Source organism: Oryx dammah, unplaced genomic scaffold (assembly GCF_014754425.2).
Source record: "Oryx dammah isolate SB20612 unplaced genomic scaffold, SCBI_Odam_1.1 HiC_scaffold_25, whole genome shotgun sequence".
Lineage (NCBI taxonomy): Eukaryota > Metazoa > Chordata > Mammalia > Artiodactyla > Bovidae > Oryx > Oryx dammah.
This window is the reverse complement of record NW_024070209.1, coordinates 47,910,409-47,935,801: the sequence shown is the minus strand read 5'-3', so window position 1 is coordinate 47,935,801 and position 25,393 is coordinate 47,910,409. Positions and strand designations below refer to the sequence as shown.

The window sequence follows — 25,393 nt, the reverse complement described above, 5'->3', positions numbered from 1 at the left end:
CACGGAAAAACTAACCACACAGATCAGAAGTGCAGACAAAAGAGATGCCACAAAATGGAAATTTCCATAAGCAGTAATGACCATGAGCAAACACTTACCTGTTATAAAATGTATCAACAATACTGAACAATCCACTTCATGTCCAAAGCAAGTTTCTAAAATTAGTAACAACTAATATTCTTTTCCAGGGGAAGGGAGAAAGATGAAAGGAATCTTAATATTTTCCTGAATTCTTAAAAACTCCTTGACAAAACAACTACATTAAAAAATAAAAAATACTTATAAAAGACCTGAAAAACCCACCTTTTGGACCACATTATCCAGATCAACGATCATGTTGTGAAGCTTCCCCTCTGCAGCGGTTATATGAGATTTGGCCCCAGCAACCTCTTCTTTCTTTGCATTTTCAATTACACTTTTCATCTTCTCTAACTCTTCTCTGGAAACCAATAAAACAAAGGTTTAGTATTAATCCTTGGCAACTTTATTAAAAAACTGAAATCAATACAAGTTACAGCCACAATTGTAACAAGTTACAATTAAGTCTATGAAACATTTAATTTGAAACAACTACTCAATGCTTTTTCACACTCAATAGGCAGAGAAGTTTTCCTCACCAACAACTGAAAACACCTCAGTTTTTTAGCACCTCAAGTTAGATTTAAAGAGTGGACCAGATAAGTAGCATGGTGTACAGGAAAAGACACAGGCTTCAGAACCCTGGATTTATTTAGCTCCCAGACCAGCCTCTCCTTTGTTGCTCACCCTGGCACAGGGATGAGAGGTAATTCATGAGCAGTGTTTTGCACAGTACCTGCTACTGTGCTATTGAGAGCACTCAATAAATGGTAGCTTTTGCAAGGATTAGACTGATTCCCTTGCCAATGAGAGCTTGAGGAAGACAAAGGCAAGGGAGAAAATCAAAGAGCTCACTGAGCATAGATCTGCGTCTTTGGGAGCCCTCTCGATTCAGGCTGGGGGGACTATAATCTACAAACCACAAACAGAGAACTCAGAGCCCTGAATCATAATCTACTGATGTGATGAACATCATGCGGTCAGTCTCCTAAAAGACATGCTGGCTTTAACAGAAAGCTTCCCTTTCTCTATCAATTATAAACATTATGTTAAGACAACAAAATTCTGAATGACAAATAACAGTTCCATAATGTTGATGAGAACCCATTTTCAAATATAGGTTCCTATTGACAGAGACTGAACTTATATTTGGTTTGCTTGCTTGATTCTAGTTTTAGCCAACTTTCAGGAATCAAGGTCAAGGTAGCATAAAACTAGACCTATTATATGCTAACTACTTTGGTAGTTAAGGCAAAGAGAGTGTGACACACTCCTTAAATTCTTATAAAACTGCTCAACCCATCCCAGAAAAACCTTGAAATAATGGCAGAATCTCTGTAAACTATAGACATATCACCTAAGTAATACTGCAAATAAAATACAAAATTGTTTATGTAAGTTTCTGCCAAATTTATTTTGGCCAGATTATATACTTTATTCTCTCTTCCTTTTAAATTGTCATGTTCCTAAAACCAAAATACAGTACAGGTGGAGAAGGGAAGGGTTTCTCTGCCTCCTCTTTCTATGTAGACAGTACAAAGAAAACAGAGCCAAAAGAAAGCCACCAGGAGGCCCTAATTACTTGTCAAAGTCCATGAGTAATTACTTGGCTTTGAGAAGGGCATCAGCAGCCTCATCTACTGCCTTTCTGCGTTCTTTCAACGCACCCTCCACTGTGCGCCACTGAGCTGATTTCTTGTCACCTGCAATCTAAACAAAAAGCTTTAGTTATGAACACATGAATAAACACTAGTACTGTCACAATAATGTGACTAAATACAGAAAGTCAAAGGTTAAGAAAATATATATAACATTTCTCCCAAACAGGAACTCTTAATCTAATGTTCATGAGAGGTTCAAAGAAGTCCATGAATCATCTCCCATCAACCAACCCACCAAAACTGTAAGAGTGTGTTCCAGTGCACAAGTATACTATAAGGAGAGAGAATATTTTTACTAGATTCTCAAAAGGAGATATGAAGCAGAAAAGATGAATAAGAACAACTTGTCACGAACTGTCTGTGAATTAAATCTTTCTTCAATGAAGCCCCAGTACATAAAATTTTCTTACTTGCAGGTCTACTGAAATATTAGTAAGTATAATAAAAAGTTTACACACTTGTGGGGTCTCTACTTCCCTAAAACATTACCCCCAAGAATGACTCTCCATAATCTTTAAGGAGAAAATCAAGTCTTGTCAAGAACCCCACTCCACTTTGAGCTGGTTTTACACAATGTGTTCTTTATACAAATGTCTCCCTTGAAAATTCCTTAGGCAGGTTTAACATTTTTTGCTCCAGCATTGGAACTGACTGCCACCTTCTTCAGCTGAGCAGAGCTGGCTCATATTTACAGCATGTATCATACCAAAAACAAAAACCACCTCTAGCAGAATAATCACACTCTATGCAGCAAGATGCTCACACAAGACATGTAAGAACCCTTGCAACTGAAGGTGTGGCACAGATGAGTCCAGCTTCCATCCTCCCCCTCACCCTGCATCATATAAACAATGAGCAAGATGCTATTTGCAACTGTTTTAACTCTTTAAAACTACTTTTAAAATTAGTTATTAACTATTTTAAATGACCTTTCTTTCTCCCTTTCCTTTGCCAAGTAGATATAGGTTAAAGTAGTATATTATGTTTAGATATGACAAAACCACCTTAGGGCTTATCTTCAAAGAACAGCTGACCCTTTAACAACACAGGTCTAAACTGCACGGGACCACTTATATGAAGATCTTCTTTCAGCAGAGTACTACACAATAGACAGCTGGCTCAATCCTCAGATGCAGAAGAGCCAATTATGAGACTTGAGCGTCCCTGAATTGTGGTATCCCTGGCTGATACTGGACCCAATCCCCTGTACATACTGATGGGTGACTATATACTATACCAGGACCTTGGTGAAAAACAGAACTATTAAATTATCAGAAAATAAAATATTTATTGTCAAGGAAAAAAATGACTACAGTAGTTCAATAATTATAGTTCACAAGTCACCAAAGAGAGTCACCGCAAGGGCTGCTGCACACCCAAAACATGAGTGCCCTCTGAGTTAGGTGTCCTGGGCCTTGGATGACCATCCTATTTCTTCCACTGTCAGAAACATTTCAAGTGGTTTTGCCTCTGAGCCCCAGGCCTGCTACTTGAAGGGGAAGATGACTCAGTAATGCGCTTTGGATCATTCACAACCAATTCTCAACCTTATGTTCCCCTTGACATCAAGTGTGATCTTCATTTTAAAGGTACATTCATTATCAACAGAAAGTTTAAACAACCAAGTTCCTTAAGGCAGGATTAACCTGGCCACTGGACCACTGTGGCAGTCTGAGGAAGCCTCTCTGAATAACATTTCTAAATGCTTAAAATGAAACTACGAGATTACAAAGGAGCCCAATTACACTGAAATTTGATTTAAAAATATGTATTTTTTAATTCTTTGACACACAAACCAAGATTTAGTGGCAGGACTAATAAATACCCTAATCTAGAAGTAGTGATGAGCATAAATAGTATTTTAACAGTCTGTAAGTACCCATAATGTGATAGGAAAATACTTGTGCTCTCTCTTGGTAATAAAGTTATGAATACTACTAACACTACTGCTTTTGTTGTCAATATTCATAAATGAAGGAAAAGCTTTTGAGGCCAGTGAAAATAAAGATATTTTCCATCCAAGTTTAATGAGCCCCTGAATTCTATCCAGACTTGACCCTAGGCTAAGAACTGCTTTTAGAAGAAATACTTGGTACTTTTTACCTTTGTATCTCACTTTTGAACTTTTTATGTTTTACATAGATTGCTGTAAAGTAACAAAACAAAGTTATTTCATGGTGCAAATAATCAAGCTGAGGTTTAGGTAAACTACCACTCTAGCCATCCTGCAAAATAAAATATATCAAGAAAGCATGCTGGGGTTTCCCTGGTGGTCTACCAGTTAAGAATCCACCTGCCAATTCAGGGACACAGGTTCGATCCCCGGTCTGGGAAGATCATGCCTCGGAACAACTAAGCCCATGGGCCAAAACTACTAAGCCTGTGCTCCAGAGCCCAGGAGCTACCAACTACTGAGCCCCTGGGCTGTACTACTGAAGCCTGCACGCCCTAGAGCCCAGGCTCTAAAACAAGAGAAGCCCCTGCAAAGAGAAGCCCACGCACCACAACCAGAGTGCATTCCCTGCTTGCCACAACTAGAGAAAAGCCCGGACAGCAAAAAAGACCTAGCACAGCCAAAACTAAAAAAATTTTTCCAATTACTAACAAAAAAAAAAAAAGAAAGAAAGAAAGAAAGAAAGGATGCTGGTTTGGGCCATGTCAGTATCTTGTCATGCGCAAAAAATTTTACAAGACCTTACTGTATGCTGTTACAAGACCTTGATATTAATTAGGATAACTCTTCATAACTAACCCAAATAGACTCATGAATCATGTAAGTGTCAATAACATATCTGGGAGCCAAAATGGATCTCCCTCCACTTGTAGAGATCTAAAGATAAGCTGTCCTATAAAACAGACACCAGATTCCCCTACAATCCTCTGGTCCAACTTTCACAGGCACTGCCTTTTAGAAAGTAACTCAGTATATATTATAGAGTGAGCCTACATGCACCTACAGCTTTTTACTAGAAGAAACAGAGTTGGGATCAATTTTTAACATTCCAAAACATGTGCTCGTACATTTTTCTGGATTATTTTGTTAACACCAGCTAACTATGCCTAATCTAGTTAACTTCTACTATAAGGTATCCTTTAGTTGTAAAATCTAAATTATAATAGATTTTGTACTGTTCAAGCGACATGCACCACATGTTATATGTTCAGTGGAGAGAGGAAATACCCTCTTATGTACAGCCTTCCACCAAAGTAATACCATTGACATTTTAAAGTTTCTCATCACTGTCCTTCTGAAAGAACTCACTTGGGTTCACACTCAATTTCCTGATATCATGCAACTTCGAGCTTTCTCACATGTGTATAATCAGTATATTAAATATTCCCTGTGTTGTTTCTTAGAATGAACTTTAAGATTTAAGCTTTCTTCTTGGACTTTAAATAAATAGAATCTTCTTTTAATTTTTCCAAGGCTGTAGTTTCTTGGCTGTTTGCAACAGAAGTATAATTTAACTGCTTTGTGATGTATGTGCATATGCGTAAAGCAATGTAAAGTGTATTTAACTTTTTAAAAAACCTCAGTCATGATGGCAAAATAACTTTATTGATGATGCAGAATCCTGATCCCTGAGATTTATTAGGTTCTCTATTTTATTCTTTAAATGACTTGATGTCAAGATGCATTTTTATACATTGAATAACTAAATGTAATGATAAAGGAAATTTACTAAATCTCAGTATTACATTTTAATTAGTGTAATTACTTTATTCTTTGAAGTGTGTAATGCAAATAATCAGCATAAACATTTAAAGTAGCTAGTGTTTTGGGAACCCTGGGATCTCTGTATTATTTCTTACAACTGTGTATCCATCTCAAAGTATCTCACAAAAAAGTATACTTTAAAAAATGGTTGGCAATTTTAAAGCAAAAAAAAAATACAAACAACAAACACATTCAAGTAGTATTAAAACATAAGAGCAAATCTGAACTAATCTTAATACCACATCATGGTTGTGAGATAAAGCATTATATATAAAATTCATTAAAAAGAACATTTCAAGTTTTTTTTTTTCCATTTTTCTAAAAAGACAATCATTCTAGTTTGCTTTCACTTAGTGAGAGAAACCCAAACCTAGGAGGCAGGAATCGTGTGTGACACTCTTTGCACACCTCAGAGTCATCCATGGCTGCCTTCAGGACGTTCGCGTGGGCAGTGACAGCCTGCACCGCAGCATGCTGGGCCACAATGGCCTGCTGAGTGATGCCGGCAGTCTGGCTCAGAGCATCTTCTAAGCTCTTAGCTAATGCTGAAGTTAGAAGAAAAAAAGGTTAAAACCAGATCTTTCCCCACCGATTACTTTAATCTTTCCCTCTTTACCTGTTGAGTCTTGTGTCACATTTCCCCCCAAAATGAACAAACAAAATACAGTTTTAGAGAATCAAAGTTACACTTAAAAGTATGATAAAATTATTGAATCCAGGGACTTCCCTGGTAGTCCAATGGAGGGAGCACAGGTTCAATCCCTGGTCAGGGAACTAGATCCCACATGCTGCAACTAAGACCCGGTGTAGCCAAATAAATAAATTTTTTAAAAAAATTTATTGAATCCAGATAATCAATCTATGGGGGTTATTATACTATTTTTACCTTTATGTATATCTGAATTTTTCCAAAATAAAACATGTCTGGGGTTTTCTATACACAAGGGAAAATCACAACGGGAAAGACAAATGTATGAAAGGATTGACGGTCACTTAAATAAGTTAGTGCATAGTTTAGAAAATAATCCAGAAAATTCTGTGAAAGCAATTATAACTACAAGGAAGAGCAAAAGGATAAACATGAAGATATAAGATGTCAAAATGAATAAATGTGGGGAAGGGGAGTAAGAAAACAGATCTTTTAGAATGTGTCTGAGCTTATATCACTGTCAGCCTAACACAAGTACATATAGTAATAAGCTAACATACTTGAAAACCTGGGTAACCAAAAATCAAAAAAACATGCCACAGATTCACAAACACCAAAAAGAAAGGAATTCAAGCATAATACAAATGAAAACCATCAAATCACAAAAGTGAACACACAAAGAAAGAACTAGTACATTAACTGGAAAATAAGGTTTAAAATGGAGATAAATACATATACATCAGTAATTATCTTAACTGTCAACAGACTGACTAATCCTAACAAAAACACAGAGTGGCAGTACAATGAGAAGTCTGCTCACCACAACTAGAGAACAGCCCACATGCAACAGCAAAGGCCCAGCTCCTAGAGGGGTGGGATGGGGAGGGAGGTGGGAGGGATGTTCAGGTGGGAGGGGACATGGGCAAACCTATGGCTGATTCATACTGATGTTTGGTAGAAACCAATGCATTATTTTAAAGCAATTATCCCTCAATTAAACTTAAATTAAAAAAAATAAAAAGACCCAGCATAGCCAAAAAAAAAAAAAACAAGAGTTACAGATTGGATAATAAAACAAGAATCTACAATATGCTGCCTATAAAAGACCCACTTCAGGGTGAAAGATACACACAGATTGAAAGTGAAGGGATAGGGATGGAAAAAGATATTTTCATTTCATGTGAATGGAAACAAGAAAGCAACAGTAGCAAAATTCATATCAGATGAAATAAACTTTAAAACAAAGGTCATAAGGAAGGACAAAGGTGGACACTAATGATAAAAGGATCAATAGAAGTAGAGGATATTTTTTATACTCATTAATATATATGCACTCAATATAGGAAAACCTAAATACATAAAAGAAATACTAACATATATAAAGGGAGAATCTGATGTGAATACACTAATAGTAGGAGACTGTAACACCTCACTGCCATTAACGAGCAGATCTTACAGACAGAAAATCAGTAAGGCCACAGATACTGTAAATGACACAATAAAACAGACTTAACTGATATCTATAGGACATTACATCCAAAAAATCAGAATACACATTCTTCTCAAGCATGCATGGGAACGTTCTCTAGGATAGACTACATAATTGGACACAAAACAAGCCCAACAAATGTGCTTATACTGGCCCATCTACTCTTTACACAATTCTAACAAACTTGCTTCCTAGGAATAAGACAGAACCAGCAAATTGAAGGAAACCAAAAATCATTAAAGGGAGAAAGACAAACAGAAATAAATGGAAAGAAGACAAAAAACAAGAAAAAACACCTACAAACAGCTGTCATAAGAGTTTAAAACTAACAACTCTCAGTCCAGCAAAAAACTACATGCACACTACCTCCAGGGACATCAATATCCTGCAGCGTTATACAATAAATTATGTTCCATGTGCCTTAACACAGGAAAATACATTTTTAGATAACTAGTATCTTTTTTCTTTAAACTTTCAAAAAACCTAATATAAAACTGAAACCTAAAAAAGGAATAAGCCTCCGCTGGGTGGAAACCACAATGTGTGGAACATTCCATCCCTCAACAATGTCATAAAAGAGGACGATGATACTGAGTCCAGAGGCCAGGTAACAAACTAGAGAAGTAGCCATTTCTGACTTGCACAAATAAATGTATAAGTGTAACAATTAGAAGACTTTTAGGCAAGGTGTCAAAACATAAATTATTCCTGTTCTGCAAAGTATATAGAATGTTCAGCACTAACCATACTAAAACAAATGAAGAGAGTACATGTATCACTTGGAATTTACACCAATTTTACACTAAGAATAACCCCTTGTCACCTGGGTAAAAGTTTAGATGGAAAGAACACAAATGATGAAATAAAGGTGGTGAATAGGAGCAATGCCACTAAAGAAACCACATAGCCGACAGATGAGAAACTTGCGCAAAGGTTGAAGAAGAAAGCAGTTGAGAGACATGACCCAAGTACTTAGAAAGCGTCTGGTTACATACACTCAATCTTAACTTGTTCTTGCTTCTCTTGTTGGGCAAGTCGTGCTGCAACTTCTTCAGGTGGCCGCTCCCTTACAGAAGTTGAGGATGCTTCCTCTTGCAGCAAAAGTAAATAAGAGGAAATCAAATTTCAGCACAGAATTTCAACAGCTAATGGGGACACAAAAACACCATCATTTGTATTTGCCAGCTATATCAACTTGAGGGCATTTTTGTGATCAAGACTATAAAACCACATCATGACTGAATGATTCTAACATGAAGAAATACAGGGTCAGCACTAAAGCCCCTTGTTTTCAAAGATTTATTCTCTGAAATATCAAAAATTAGCTAAGCAAGGCTGCAGACCTAAAGCCAGTATAAATGTGCACTTAAGAGTGTCTAGCAATTGCCTAGACAGTACATAGTTCTGATGAACACATCATTTATAAAACCACATATACAGATAATTTAACTACCTGAAGTTGCAGGCTTGGGTTTTCCTTCACCAGTTTCAGGGTGATCAGTTTTTATAAGTTCCTCATGCTGAACCACAGGGGCTGGGACCGACAGTGTGTCACCTGCTGCAGAGATAATTTGAGCTGCCTCTGTAGGTGCTATAAATATATGTTACACATGGTATATAGTTCCTGGGTTAACAGAGAACACACAGGAATCTACTACTACTCCTTAAAGGAATCTAACTCCTTAAAGACACAAATGCATGTGATGCCACTACTCAAACACACAAATTAGTCAGAGGCTCTGTCCACTGCATAAATCCACAAGCAATGAACAATGGTTGGGAAAGCACAAGAGAAAGGAGTCTGGTCAGCATCCATATGTATTCTAACCATCATTCTCAGCCAAGGCTTCTAGTAATAGTACTAAATGGTACTAATACTTAACATGAGAAGGGGACATAACATGTGAGAATAATAACAAAGGTGGGAAAAGGAGCCTGTAATGAAGACAGTAAGCAAAAAAAAAAAAGTAACCAAAAACCATTTAATTGCTTTGAAAAATGGTAGAGATGAATAAAGAGGTGTGAACAAAAACAAGATGGCAATTTTAAACACAGAGGAAAAAAGTTCAGTTTAGATGGTGAGTTAGAGAACTAGTCAAAAAACTTAGGTCATAGACATATTTTTAAAGAAAGGAAGGTTTAAAAATCAAGAGCCTGTAAATTATAAACAAAAGTGTTGATGGAAAAGAAAGTGATTAATTCTGAAGATAGAATAGATGCAGGGGACAACAAAATGGAGAAAAAAATTTCTTAAATAAACTGAAGGTCCCATTTAAGAGTTATAGTTGGATTATCACAAAGCCCACTAACTGGTCTCCTTGCTCCTTGTTTCCTTTGTCTATCCTCCACAATAGCCAGCCTGCATATGTGCTTAGTTGCTTGGTAATGCCCAACTCTTTGTGACCCTATGAACTATAACCTGCCAAGTTCCTCTGTCCATGGGATTTTTCCAGGCAAGAATATTGCAGTGGGTAGCCAGTCCCTTCTCCAAGGTATCTTCCTGACCCCAAGATCAAACCCAGGTCTTCTGCATTGCAGGTGGATTCTTTACCATCTGAGCCACCAGGGAAGCCCACAGTAGCCAGTGCCAGTAGTCTTATTAAAATAAAAGATATCAATCCCCTGACCCATAACCCTCCCAAAAGCTTCCCATCTTACTCAGACTAGAAAGCAACACTCTTACGATGGTCACTAAGATCTGACATGCTGCCTTTCTGCTCCCTCTCTGACCTCATTTGCTGTTCTCCGCTTACTCCAGCCCAGCTTCGTTTACTCCTTGCTTGAACATGCCAAGTCTGCACTAGCTAATCCTTCCACCTGGATGCTCTTCCCCACAAGTCTTTTACATGACTGACTCCCTCATCTCTTTCTGGTCTTTGCTCAAAAGACGCCTTCCAGAGGAACTTTTCTGCCCACTCCATTTAAAACTGCAATATTCCCTCCCACATTTACCATTTTATGCCATCCTATACATAAATTATTTGTGCATCTATATACAATTTCCCTCCCCTCATCCCACCAAGAAGTATGCACAGCATTTGTATGCTTGTTTTTACTATTTTGTTCATGGCTATAATCTCAGAGCCTAGAAGACACCCACCACTTGGCACACAATACTCAGTATTTACTGAATGAAAGGTGATTTCATCAAGGCAGAAGTGAGTACAGAGAAACAATAAATTCAAATGTATGCTGAACAGGTGAGGATGAGGTAAATGCTGTAAACTGGTGTGGGATTACTTATAAATCAGGAAGACAAAAAATACCTGCATATCAAAACCTAGATCAAGACACTTTAATCACTAAGACAGAAGAGAGGAGAACGAATTGGTGAACGAGTAGAAAAAAGAAGTGGGGACAGAGAGCAAATCTTAAAATCTAAAGAGAGGGAAAACTAGGAGTCAGAGAAAAGGAAAAAAAAGTACCTGTGTTTCAGGCAAGACCGAATCTTATTCTTACCAGTACTCAGTAGCTGTTCATAAACAAAAGCCCCATTCCATATCCCACTCAACCCCTAAAACGAGGGCCAGGAAGACACAAGAGAATATTCCTTTCCCAGGGTGAGGGAAGACTCCTTCATGGGGACAGACCCCCTCACCTTTGACCATGGGTACAAATACATTAAAACAATTCATTTACCCACAATTTTAAAGGAAGGATTCTAAATATAGGTACCTGTTGTTGAAGCTGAAGTATCTCCCTTTTGTTTCTGAGGTGGCGAGGCAGGCTGTTTTGATTCTTTCATTACCTCTGATACACTAGAGATTTTCAGTGGACCAGACTCAATCTTGGAAATGAAAAACATTTAACGTTTCAGACATAAATAGTGTTTTTTTAAAAGGCAGCATACAGTAACTTGTATTATTTAAAAAGTCAAGTTTTTCAAGCTTGGGAGTTATCAATAATTCACAACAATGTATTTTATTAACCACAGTAGGAGAACCCATCATACTAGGAAAATGCAGTCCAAAAGTAGTCCATATTTTAATACTAACAAAAACTTCTCCTAGGGTAACTAATGTACTTGATATATGACATTCCCTTTAAATACCATTACTTCTATGTATACAACACTGAGAAGGCTATTTCCATTCATTTTCTAAATCCAATTATGGTGTCTTCTAAATACATTCAGTTAGAAACAAACATTTTTTAAAAAGCTCTGAGTAAAAATAAAAATTCGTTTTTCCTTTCTTTAATCTCCAAGATTCACATACCTGCACTTCCAAGATATATGATGCAATTTTAATACCTGCTTTCCTCTTTCTTAATAACCATTTGCTTTAAGTTTAAGGCACCATTCATGAACAGGACTGTCAAATGATATGCCAGAGAAAACTACTGAGTAACAGAAATATTTTCATTTACCGCCTATGTGGTCCCCCTTTTTGCAAGAACTTGGTATTGGGACTCGGATATCCTAAGATGACTACTCAACCATAATAGAAATGGTTCTGAATTTTGTCACTACCAGAAATCAGAAATATACCCATTTTCTTTTTATTAAAATTTTATTACTTTTATCTCATAAAATGCATGCTCATTGTAACAAGCAAAATAGTTATCAAGATAAAGCATTGTTTTATTTAGGCTCTTCATTGCTCCTTCCAGGCTTCTCAGGGAGCCACTGCTAATGCCCTGAAATCGATCCTTCCACTCATGAGCTCAGGTATATACACATATGCGGTTTTTCATTTCTTTAAACAATCTAAAATAGGTAATTCTATATTATACAAGTTATCATACAACTTGCTTTTTTCATTTAACAACACAGTAATGTATTTTTTTCATTTAACAACAACTCATTTGCTTCCAGGTTAAGAAATTCTTTTTAACTGAATAATACCCCAATTTAATCTGGGTCTATTATTCCACTATTTATGGACATTCAAACTGTTTCCTGTTCTTTGTTAAGCATTCTTGTCCATAGACAACTGAAAAGCACTAGAGTATGATGTCTGCAGGATAGTTTGCCATTAGAAACACTGGGTCAGAGGACTTGTATATTTTTAAGATATTATCACTTTTACATGAGGTTCTAGCAACTCACATTCTCACAATGAACATGTACGTGTTTGTGTACAAATATGATCTATTTGTAGACTCAGTTGTTCTATTTCTCTAATTTCTATTCCTACGTCAAAATCTTCTTGTTTACAACAGTAGGATTATAACAAAATCAGTATCTGGAAAGGCAAATGTCATCTGACTCCCTAACCCAACACTTTCAAAATGTCCTTGACCAGTCTTGTACATTCCTTATTCTTCCATGTGAACTTTAAATCTTGTCTAATTCTTCACCCTCTGGAAAAATCAATTAGAAATTTTATTAGATCTGTGTGTGTATTATGTATACACACATACAGGTCATAAAAATATTACTTCTCTCAAATACATACATATTTAAGAGATTTGAGAGAAACACATATATTTTAAAAAAATGCCATTTTTATAGTACTACATTCTATCCAGATACATAACATTTGTCACTGTTTAGGGAAGTTATTGTCTACACTCATCAAAAAAATTTTAGCAGGGGAAGGAGGGGGTGGAATAAATTGAGAGAGCAGTATTAAAACATATATACATTACCCTATGTAAAACACAGAGCTAGTGGGAAGTTGTATATAACACAGGGAGCTCAACCTAGTGCTCTGTGAGGACCTAGAGGTGTAGGATAGGGGTGGAGGGAGGTTCAGGAGGGAAGGAATATATGTATACTTAAGGCTGATTCACGTTATTGTACACCAGAAACCAATACAACATTGTAAAGCAATTATTCTCTAATTAAAAGAAAAAAGAAAAAAACTAAATTCAGATACAGCATTTGTATCTATAATGAGACAATAAACTAACCATGTGAAAAACATTTTATGATTATCTTCTCTCAGTATTTACTGTCTATACATAAATAACCATGTTGACACTAAAAGAGTTACCATCAAATGAAGTGGTTTCTAAAATCAACAAGTTTGTAACAATGCACAACAACTGAGAGTACTGAATAAATGGGACAAAATAAAAACACTAACTGCTACTGGAATTCAGAGGTGAGAGAAAACTGACTTTGGTCTGTGTAGTGAAGAATGCCAGTCTTAAAGAAAACAATAGAAGACAAAAGAAAGGAAGTCATTCTGGGTAGAAGACAACCATGGGAAAAGGTATACAAATAGAAAGATCTCTGTTTAGTCTTCTGCTTTACCAAGGACCTTGGAACAACACCTGGTACATAATAATCACTTGACTGACATCTGAGTAAATGAATGAATGAAAAGTACAGGCATATCTATACGGTAAACAAGTATGAGAGCAAGGATTTATGTGCAGGACCATACAGAGATAAAGGCAGAAGTGTAAGTAAGAGCCACACTGCCAAGGGTACTGAATGTCAACTGAAGAACCAGCAAAAACCATAAACCACAGAAATAAAGGAGCCAATAGCCAGCTCCTAGGCTAACATTTAACCCCTCTTGGCTTCACTTTTCTTATTCATACCATGAGACAATCTCAAAGCCTTACTTGTTTTTATATTCTCTTTAAAACAATAGGAATCAAAGTCACTGATTAAGTGATACAATGAAAATATCACGAAAACACCACAACACTTATTCTAGAGGATTCTCTAAAACTGATAAAAGGATGGCCTAGATGATCTTAAGAGTGACTGGGGGGTGGAGCCTGGAGGTGGGAAAGAAACGCTGTGTTAGGGAGGAACAGCACTACTGATCTGCTGAGCACTTCCACTTGTCAGCTCTGCATGTCTGCATTACACCACCTCAAAATTTGCAGTCTTTTTTAAAATTCTTATTTTTCAATAACTTTATTTATTTTTAGTTGTACTGCATCTTCACTGCTGCACGGGCTTTTCTCTAACTGCAGTGAGCAGGAGCTACTCTTCACTGCAGTGTGCGGGCTTTTCATTGTGGCAGTTTCTCTTTTGAGGCACATGGGCTCAACAGTTGTGGCTCCTGGGCTCTAGAGCACAGGCTCAACAGTTGTGGCACATGGGCTGAGTAGCTCCCCAGCATGTGAGATCTTCCCAGATCAGGGATCAAACCTGTGTCTCCTGCACTGGCAGGCAGATTCTTTACCACTGAGCCATCAGAGAAGCCCTTGCACTCTTCTTAATTTGCTTTTTTTAATATTAATGATTGTACCAAGCTATCAGGTAGCTAGGTTAGAATTCTTGGATTCACCTTCACAGTTGCCCATATTTTGCTTGCTATCCTCTCTTGTTTAAACTCTAATTACTTTACAATGTTGTATTGGCTTTGCCATACATCAACATGAATCCGCCACGGGTGTACACGTGTTCCCCATCCTGAAGCCCCCTCCCTAAACTCTAATATTTATTCTTTTTCTTGCCACCATTCTTACCCTATTTCTGACCTTAACAGCAGGGTAGCAAAAGTGGAGCAAGAAGAGGTCAAGGCTATTGAGAATGACACTTGGAAGTCATGTCCAGGGAGGAAAGAACACTACTCTGAACTGTGTAGCCTGACTCTATGCTCCTGGATGCTTCCAGCTATTTCTCCCAGGTCACGTAGCTCAAAACAGACCCAGGACTTTAGCCACAGGATTCTGCTTCTACTGAAGCTGCAACTCTATCTTCCTGAGCCAGCATAAACACTCTAAAGTTCACATGGATGAATAAATCTTGTAGAACATTTTGTATCATTTGGGGAAGGAGCAGGAGAAGTCAAAGGACACCTGCTTTTCCATACAGTAACTCTGTCACAGGTCTGGTTTCAAGACCTTGCTATATACTGGAGGAAAGACTTCTACCCAGTTTCTAACAAAGAACTGGTCAGCCATGTTCAACCTCACAGACTAAGGAAATATCCAATACCAAATCAGCAGAATTCATGCTCTCTTTCATGAATCTTTTTTTCAAGCACCTGTTTGAAAGAAGGAATATGTATGATGTTAAAAAAAAATTGTAAGCCTCATGGAGAAAAGACAGATGAAACTGAAGAAAATGCACAAAGTTCCAGGAATACTGGAAGATATTCCTGTCACTGAATCAGTATGTAGCTGAAAACTCTGTGACTGCTTTGTGATTTAAAAGGGCCATTACTAACTATAACATGGGATCCTGGCGTCATGGCCATTCTTCATTTACGCTTTTAGCGTTCTAAGTCAGAGTCTGAGAGCTGCAGTGCTGGAGGCTGACACAGAATCCCTGGGTCCACAGGGCAGCCAGGGTTACTTCTGCCCAAGCTGCCCTTCCATTTAATCTGTGGGCCACATAATTATTTTCCATGTGATGTGGACTAAATGAGAGCACTTATGGGACTCCAAAGGGATAAAAATCCTTTAAAAAACATTAGTTCAAGTTAAAGAAAAATGACAAACAATGCTACAAACAATGCTGGCAAAATACTTTCAGGATGAAAACAACCTGCTTTTTAAACAGGATAAACTGAAACTGTTTACAACTCTTACCGGTTTCTTTGGCAATGGAACAGTGTAAGGTGGGGAACCAAGGACCATCTCAAAGAGTTTATCTGAGTAAGGTATGGTTTTCTCTACATTCTTCCGGAAATGGGAATCCCATTTGGCATACAGGATGGTGCCACCAATACCGCCACCAACAAATAAAATGCCAGCTCCAGCAATTTTGCTAGCAGACAACCTAAGTGAAAGAGATAGGAAACACAGGTTTATTTATTCATTTTTTACTCTCCTAAACCTTCTTTCCTAGACCAGTAAGTCTCAAAACCCTTTAAGCTCCACTTCTCTACCACTGATTCAGATCATAGCAGTCCAGTTTATCTCCACACGCTGCGCATCACCTTCCCCTGGTTTTTTTTTTAACATGTCCAAAAAAAAAAAAAAAAAAAAATTTCTTTATGGATAACTTTTCCTTAATACAGTAATATATAGGATAGGAAGAATGAAGCAATCGGCCCTTTCATACTTAAAACTTAGCATGTTCACACTCATGAGGCTTCCTTTGAACCCGAAAAACAAGTATCACTAATTTTCAAAGCCCCTTAATTAACCATTTCTGTAAATAAAATAAAATAAATATTAAGAACTAACAAATACTTTTTAAGCTCCAGTGTGCTGAGTTCTAGATATAAATCTATTTGCCATATAATGGAAGCCAGCACAGGGGGCAGGGGATGTCTACCTTGGATGTCTACCTTTGGTGGATATCCAACCACCAAAGAGCCAAAAAGAGCACCATAACAAATTTTCACCTACAAATACATATGCTCCAAAAGTATTATAAGAAAACTCCAGTGTTTCTACCCTTTAAAAAAGAAGATTTTAAGTAGATATTCCCATATTCAAGGAATGAATACACACACACACACACACACACACTTCGGCACTTTTACACTTCCCTGTAAAAGTCTGTTTACAGGGAGGTATGCTACTTACCGAGAACTGCCTGAAGCGGAGTATCTGCGGCATGGTCGCAATGGACGGAGGACAAACTTCCCACAAAGACAATTCTAGAGGGGAAGGAGAAAACATTACAACCAATAGTTACAGGAACCTAGAAGGCTTTTAGGGTTGGGAAGGCTTTTAGGGTAGGGAAGTAAATCCTTTTACTACAAATACAAATGTCTTTCTTAAAATTTTATTTTACTTTCATAAACCAACTTACCATAAAACATATTTACAGGTCCTTAAAAACAGTGATACGTCCTGTACCCCAAGACTCATATAAAATTAAAGATTTCAAAAAAAAAGGGACTATGAAACCACTTCCCCCTCCTCCCCCACTGCCTGCACCATGCAGCTTGCGGGATCTTAGTTTCCTGACCAAGGACTGAATCTGGGGTCCTGGCAGTGGAAGCATGGAGTCCTAACCAATGGACCACCAGGGAATTCTCCAGACCACTTTTTTTTTTTTTAACTGAAGTATAATTGATGCGGGCTTTCCCTGGTGGTTCAGTGGTAAAGAATCCATCAATCAATACAGGAGACATAGGTTCAGTTCCTGGGAGAAGGAAACGGCAACCTACTCCAGCACTCTTGCCTGGGAAATCCCATGGACAGAGGAGACTGATGGGCTATAGTCCATGGGGTAGCAAAAGAATCAGACACAGCTTAGTGACTAAATAACAACAACAACATAGTTGATGTACGATATTATGTTTCTGGTTTACAAAACAGTGTTCACAAATTTTTAAAGGTTATATTTCATTCATAGTTATTATAAAATATTGGCTATATTCCCTGTGTTGTACAATATACCCTTGTAGCTTATTATTTTACACACAGAAGTTTGTACCTCTTAGTCCACTACCCTTATCTTACCTCTCCTGGTTCTCTCTCGCCACTGGTAACCCACTAGTTTGCTCTCTTTATCTGTGAGTCTGCTTCTTTTTATCGTAAGCAAGTAAGTGTTAGTCACTCGGTCGTGCCCGACTCTTTGAGACCCCACAGACTGCAGCCCACCATCTCTCTGTCCATGAGATTTTCCAGGCAAGGATACTGGAGTAGGTTGCCATTTCCTTCTCCAAGGGATCTTCCCAACCCAGGGATCGAACCCGGGCCTCCTGCACTGCAGGCAGATTCTTTACCAACTGAGCTACAAGGGAAGCTGTAGCTTTTTTCTGGAGAGAAAAGGAGGAAGCAATTGAGAAGGTTCACACAGGGCTTCTAAGAATAATGCTACAATTTTTAAAAACTTTTACACAAGTGTCCTGTTGTTCATGTAAGTGATATTATATAGTACTTGTCTTTGATTTATTTCACTTAGCACACTCTGATTATAAAATAATCCTTGCATGATTTTACTCTGATGGTTTCATTTTTTTATGTTTAAATCTTTGAATCCAGTATAAAATATATATAAAATATAATATAATTAACTATTTTTTCCTAAATGTCTATTCAGTTATCCCTAAATCACAAACTGAATAATTCATTTCTTCCAACAATTTGAAATGCCACCTTAAAATATACTCTATTTCTTGATGAATTTAGATTTCCTAATTTGTTCCACTGTTCCACCCTATTCACATACTTCTATTAATAGACAAATACCACAATGTTTTAAAGACTGCATCTTACAATTAGGTTTTAACCTGATAGAGCTAGTCCTCTCTTCTAGTACTATGTTTTTTCCAGAATTTTTCTGATTTTCTTGCTTTTGTTGTTTTGAAAGCTGAGCTTTCAATTAAACAACTATAACAACTGTAATATGCACCCTGATTTAAGAAGAGAATAAATGTAAAAAAAATTACCTTTTATAACCAAAAACTAGTAGCAGTGAGTTTCATACCTCTATACCAAAAAAAATAAAATAACTGACTGTATCCTGACTCAAATTAATAGGTATTTTAAATCTGAAATAGTGGCTCCTGATTTTAAAAATTGGCTACCTGCATAGTCTATAATAAATTTTATATTCCAAATAAAGCTTTAAAAGTCAGGAAATTGAAGCTTTTTACAGTTTTATCATATAAGTATGAATCCCTAGATATAAAGTTTAATCTTGCCTATTAAATGTATTTATATACCTATATCTTCTAAGTCTCTTAATCCTCAAGTCTTTTACTCTAAAGATGTTTCCTCCAGTAATTATTGGAAGAATCTGCTTGTTTGGTCTGCAGAATTTTCCACAGACTGGATTCTGTTCAAGGTACAACTTAAAACATGCCAGTCCTCTGTATTTCCTGCAACATGGAGCAGAAACCAGACACTTGACCAGACTCAGGTTTACTCTCTTTGGCAAGACTTTACATGGTGCTGTTTTCTTTCACTATGGAGGCACACAACGCCTGCCTGTCTCTCTTTTTGTAATGTTATCAACTGTGCTCATCTACAATGTCTCAGTTCAGTTCAGTCACTCAGTCATGTCTGACTCTTTGTGACCCCATGAATCGCAGCACACCAGGCCTCCCTATCCATCACCATCTCCCGGAGTTCACCCAGACTCACGTCCATCAAGTCAGTGATGCCATCCAGCCATCTCATCCTCAGTTGTCCCCTTCTTCTCCTGCCCCCAATCCCTCCCAGCATCAGAGTCTTTTCCAATGAGTCAACTCTTCACATGAGGTGGCCAAAGTACTGGAGCTTCTGTTTTAGCATCATTCCTTCCAAAGAAATCACAGGGTTGATCTCCTTCAGAATGGACTGGTTGGATCTCCTTGCAGTCCAAGGGACTCTCAAGAGTCTTCTCCAACACCACAGTTCAAAAGCATCAATTCTTCAGCACTCAGCTTTCTTCACAGTCCAACTCTCACATCCATACATGACCACAGGAGAAACCACAGCCTTGACTAGACGGACCTTAGTCGGCAAAGTAATGTCTCTGCTTTTGAATATACTATCTAGGTTGGTCATAACTTTTCTTCCAAGGAGTAAGCGTCTTTTAATTTCATGGCTGCAATCACCATCTGCAGTGATTTTGGAGCCCCCCAAAATAAAGTCTGACACTGTTTCTACTGTTTCCCCATCTATTTCCCATGAAGTGATGGGACCAGATGCCATGATCTTCGTTTTCTGAATGTTGAGCTTTAAGCCAACTTTTTCGCTCTCCTCTTTCACTTTCATCAAGAGGCTTTTTAGCTCCTCTTCACTTTCTGCGATAAGGGTAGTGTCATCTGCATTTCTGAGGTTATTGATATTTCTCCTGGCAATCTTGATTCCAGCTTGTGTTTCTTCCAGTCCAGCATTTCTCATGATGTACTCTGCATAGAAGTTAAATAAGCAGGGTGACAATATACAGCCTTGACGTACTCCTTTTCCTATTTGGAAGCAGTCTGTTGTTCCATGTCCAGTTCCATTAATTTATTGGAAGTTGCCAAAAGTGGACTCTGATTCTACTTTTCATTTATAATTTGACATATTTAATAAAGAGATGCTTACCCTCATCTACAATTTAGTTACTCAGCAGTACAGTTTATGGAGGAAAGGAAGAATAAATGGTTGATTCTTTTTATCCTTTTATCCAGTTATCCTCTGATGAGGAACAATTGCAGGGTTTTTTGGTTTTTATTTATTGTGACAGATTGTATTTTCCAAAACTTGCCACATTTCACATGCTTTTCTAGAACCTTGCCACCTCCCCAGAACCCTGTAAGCTTATACAATCCCAAGAACCTCCTAATGTAACCTCTTTAGAAATGAAAGATAAACATTTACTTATATATTATTTCCTTGTATGTATATATGCATGCGTGTGTGCTAAGACACTTCAGTCGTGTCTGACTCTTTGTGACTCCATGGAATATAGCTCACCAGGCTCCTCTGTTCGTGGGATTTTCTAGTCAAGAATACTGGAGTGGGTTGCCATGCCCTCCTCCAGGGGATCTTCCCAACCCAGGGATCGAACCCACATCTCTTACCATCTCCTGCACTGGCAGATGGCTCTACCACTAGCGCCACCTGGGAACCATATGTATATATAATACAATGTAATCTTTATCTGTATAATAATAAATATAATTTACTGTAAAAGAACAAATAATGTTATGGTTAATTAATACCACTAAGTTTGGGGTGATCTGTCATACAGCTATAACCAACCATATGCTTGCACCTGGAAATGAGGTGCTACTATAAAACATAAAACATGTGGTAATGACTTTGGGATGGAACTGGGGGGTGGAACTGAAAGTTGGAAGGGCCTTGAGGAGACTGTTAGCAGAAGCCTAATGATCTTCATGGAGGCTGTTTTGGTGAGGGCTTAAGAAAAGCATGAAAAATATTTTGGGAACCTGGAGGAAAAAGGAATCTTTGTATGTAGTGGTAGAAGTTTATCAAAACTCTCACGATGTTAAGATGTGGAAAACAGAAAATTAGGCACTGCTGTACATAATGAAGGGGCTTCCCAGGTGGCACTAGTGGTAAAGAATCCTCCTGCCAATGCAAGAGGTGCTGGAGACAGGAGTTTGATCCCTGGGTGGGGAAGATCCCCTGGAGGAGGGCATGGCAACCCACTCCAGTATTCTTGCCTAGAGAATCCCATGGACAGAGGAGCCTGGCAGGCTACAGTTCATGGAGATGCAAAGAGTCAGGCATGACTGAAGTGACTTAGTGCACACTATCTAATGAACTGATGGATTTAGCTAGACAGAGTATCAAGCAGAATGTTCACAAGTGCCAAATGGTTCCTTTTCAGCAGAGTATAAAAAGGATAGAGTCAAGCTTCTAAAACATAAACCAAAAAAACTGCTTAGCTTACAAGCAAAATATGAAGAAAATATAAAAGACCCAGTACTTGGTGGGTTAAAAAATGAGACTGTTTCTCATTCTCAGCCTCTCCAGTTAGCAAAGATCCTTTAAAACCTCAGAAAGATCTCAGGAGGTGCTCCTCATAGAACTTTTCACACTGAGAAAAGGCTCGCTAAGGACAACCTTAAGAGTATGCAACCCATATTCCTTTCATTAAACAACAGGACTGCTGAGAATCTTAAGGGGTTTCAGACCACAGCAGCCTCACAGGGAGCCTAAAAAGGAGAACAGCTTATCCTGGTCAGATTTATGGGTGTGGCTTTTGTCTAATGGAGAAAACCCCAGAAAGACCCACAAGAAACCTACAAAGTCATTAAGATGAAAAACAGGCCAGCCTGGATCAAAGGGGAAAGAGTACAAAATGAATTGAAGTTTTTGGACTCCAGAACATCTACAGACAGACATTAGTCTGAGAAAACGATTCAGCTGCCAAAAGACTACGTTTCTAGAATAGGAAGGATAATTTAAGGAGTGAAACCTGAAGCCCAGAGGGTAGAACCAAGAGTTAAGGAGAAACATTCCCAAGCAGAAGGACTAAGTCCTAATTACGCACACAGCAACTCATGCCAGATAGATCTGACATTTGTTATGAACAGTGACTGCTGTGTGTCTTTTTTAATGCCTTTTGGGATGGGAGTGTCACACTATATTGTACATAGGACACATGGGGAACAAATAACTTGTCTCTTTAGTTCACAGGTCTTTAGACTGAAAGGAAAAGCACTTAAGGAACTGCACCCAAGGCATCACACCCAAGATGTTTTGTGTGCAAAGGGAACTGATCTGATGACAAGATCCTGGTCGGTTAGTCTAAGTCTGATGCTGTGATGGGATGAGGTTCTGGAGGGTTCTAAGGAAGGTTGTGAACACATCTGCATGTGGAAGGGATGCGAGTTGCTGTGGCTACAGGGTAGACTATATTATCCAAAACTGACTACAGTAGTACTTCCTATCAGTTCTTCCAGCAACTCACTATCTTCCATCAAACTGACGTCTATGCACCATTCCCTGGAACCAGGACAGGCCTAAGTTATCAATTTACTAATAAGGGCAGTGAAAGTGATACTCTGTGACATTTGAAACCAGGAGGACATAAAGGGAATAAAGCTTCTGCCTGGCTCTGCCTCTCATGACACTTGCTCTTGGAACCCAGCCAGCAAACAGTGAGGAAGCCCAGACATGTAAAACCCCACACGTAGGTGTTCCGGCCAACAGCATCAGCTGAGGTCTCAGCTGCAGCGAGTATCAACTGCCAGACATGGGAGTGAGGAAGCCTCTGAGATGACTCTAGCCCTAGCCACTGCCTGACTACAGCCTCACAAGGGATGCTGACCAAACTGGCCACCTGAGGCCAGGAAACCCCCAGAACTGAGTGAGGCAGTAAATCTTTTACCCCAAGATCAAGGTGCCTCATGTAGTTACCACAAACCAAAACAGGATCTTTACCAACTCATAGATTTAAACACTTTTGATGGACTTAAACCAGCTGCAATTATTATCTGTTTGAAAACTCAATTGTCCCAATTTTGGCCAATGGATACTACTTCAAGTATTTTATGTGTTGTATTACTTTAATATTACACACACACACATCTATTTATCTATCTTTAGATATCTACCTGGAGGGCTTCCCAGGTGGCGCTAGTAATAAAGAACCTGCCTACCAATGCAGGAGGGCTTCCCTTGTAGCTCAGTTGGTAAAGAATGTACCTGCAACACAGGAGACCCAGGTTCAATCCCTGGCTCGGGAAGATCCCCTGGAGAGGAAATGGAAACCCACTGCAGTATTCTTGCCTGGAGGATCCCATAGACAGAGAAGCCTGGCAGGCTACAGTCCATGGGGTCCCAAGAGTCAGACATGACTTAGTGACTAAACCACCACCAATGCAGGAGATGTAAGGGACGTGGGTTGGATCCCTGGGTCAGAAAGATCCCCTGGAGGAGGGCACAACAACCCACTCCAGTATTCCTGCCTGGAGAATCCCATAGACAGAGTAGCCTGGTAGGCTACAGTCCATAAGGTCGCAAAGAGTTGGTCATGATTGAGCATGCATGCACACACTTCAGGTATCAGTTCATTTCCACCTTCCTGGTGCTTTTCCTCTGCACGGTAAAATTCACTTATAAAAGTCACCATTTAGAGCGCACATGTCAGTGCCACTTAGTACATCCACAATGCTATACAACCCTCACCACTATTTAGTTTCAGAACAGTTTCATCACTCCAAAAATAAATTCCTGTACCACCAGGTCTCCCCACATTCCCTTCTCCCTAGCTCCTGGCAGCAATTATCCACCTTCTGGCTCTGCAGAGCCTGTTCTGGACTTTTCATGTAAATGGAATGATGCAATATGTTGCCTTCTGTGGCTTGTGTTTAAGGTTCATCTATGTGTCACATGGATCATGTGTGTAACTCGTACTTAATTTCTTTTTCTGAAATTAGTTTGAAACTAGTTCGAACTGAATGAACTAGTCTGTTGTATAGATATACCATATTTTGTTTATCTAGACATCAGCTGAACATCTGAACTGTCTCTATCTTTTGCTATCAACATTCACCTACAAGTTTTTGTTTGAATACCTGTTTTCAGTTCTTTGAGGTAGAACTGCAGGGTCATATGGTAATTCTATGTTTAACTCTGCACCATTTTATATTCCCACAGTGAAGTATGAGGGTTCCAATTTCTCCATATCCTCAATTATTATTTTCTGTTTTTATCAAAACCATCCTGTTGGCTACAAAGTGGCTATTTCACTGTGGTTTTGATTTACATTTCCTTAATGTCAAAGGATTTTGAGCTCTTTTCTAGTGCTGGTTGGCCATTTATATATCTTCCCTGGATAAATGTCTAGTTAAGTCCTTAGCCCATTTTTTATTTGGGCTGTCTTCTTGTTCCTAAGTTGTAGGAGATATTTACATATTATGGATACCAGATCTTCATCAGTTATATGATTTGAAAATATTCCCTCCTATTCTTTTCATTCTTGTGTCACTTGATGCAAAAAAATTTTTAATTTTGTGAAATCAAATTTATCTTGTATCTTTTGGTGTCCTGTGTTAAGAAACCACTGCCAAATCCAAGGTCTACCTCCAAAATTCTTTCTTAAGCACCAGACTAAACTCTCTCTTTATTCATACAAACTAAATATCCTAACTTTAACACAAAAGATACTGGACACCTCTTAATTCTGGAATACCTTTTATTAATAATAAGCAGCAATATAGAAAAGACATTACTGTTTCAAAACAATTTGCCTTGACATGTAACTTTGTAATAAATGTTGTAAGGTCAATGCTGCTGCTTCCAACCTATATAAATATGATTTTAGCAACAAACCAAACAAACAAAAGGAGAGATAAAACACACAATTTTCATGTGATGTTTTGGTACAGACCACTAATTCCTTAGCCTTGCCAAACTAAAGTGAACATAGAAAAGGAAACCACAATCCTGGAAACAGAGACTGTAATACAAGGCCCCTCATACAAACTCTATCTGGAGGTTGCAGGTTTCCTTTCTAGACTAGGGGGTAGCTGTAACTGATATTTTTGAAATCTGTCATAAGAATTCCTCCCACACAAACAAAAGACATC

At 38.2% G+C, this 25,393-nt stretch overlaps 1 protein-coding gene across 8 annotated transcripts in view; it reads right to left on the bottom strand.

The window, feature by feature from the left end:
* The window catches only part of IMMT (inner membrane mitochondrial protein), a 39,746-nt gene that overhangs the window by 9,542 nt on the left and 4,811 nt on the right, over window positions 1-25,393 (bottom strand). For 2 of the 8 annotated variants that reach the window (XM_040224271.1, XM_040224273.1), the window contains exons 2-9: window positions 16,986-17,059; window positions 16,041-16,230; window positions 11,271-11,382; window positions 9,049-9,153; window positions 8,591-8,686; window positions 5,866-6,002; window positions 1,685-1,788; window positions 304-439 (exon numbers count right to left, since the gene is read on the bottom strand). In XM_040224271.1, coding sequence (XP_040080205.1) covers window positions 304-439; window positions 1,685-1,788; window positions 5,866-6,002; window positions 8,591-8,686; window positions 9,049-9,153; window positions 11,271-11,382; window positions 16,041-16,230; window positions 16,986-17,059 — 954 coding nt within the window. Of the gene's footprint in view, window positions 1-303; window positions 440-1,684; window positions 1,789-5,865; window positions 6,003-8,590; window positions 8,687-9,048; window positions 9,187-11,270; window positions 11,383-16,040; window positions 16,231-16,985; window positions 17,060-25,393 lie in introns of all 8 variants that reach the window. The other 6 variants (XM_040224268.1, XM_040224270.1, XM_040224272.1 and 3 more) reach the window with 3 other exon arrangements.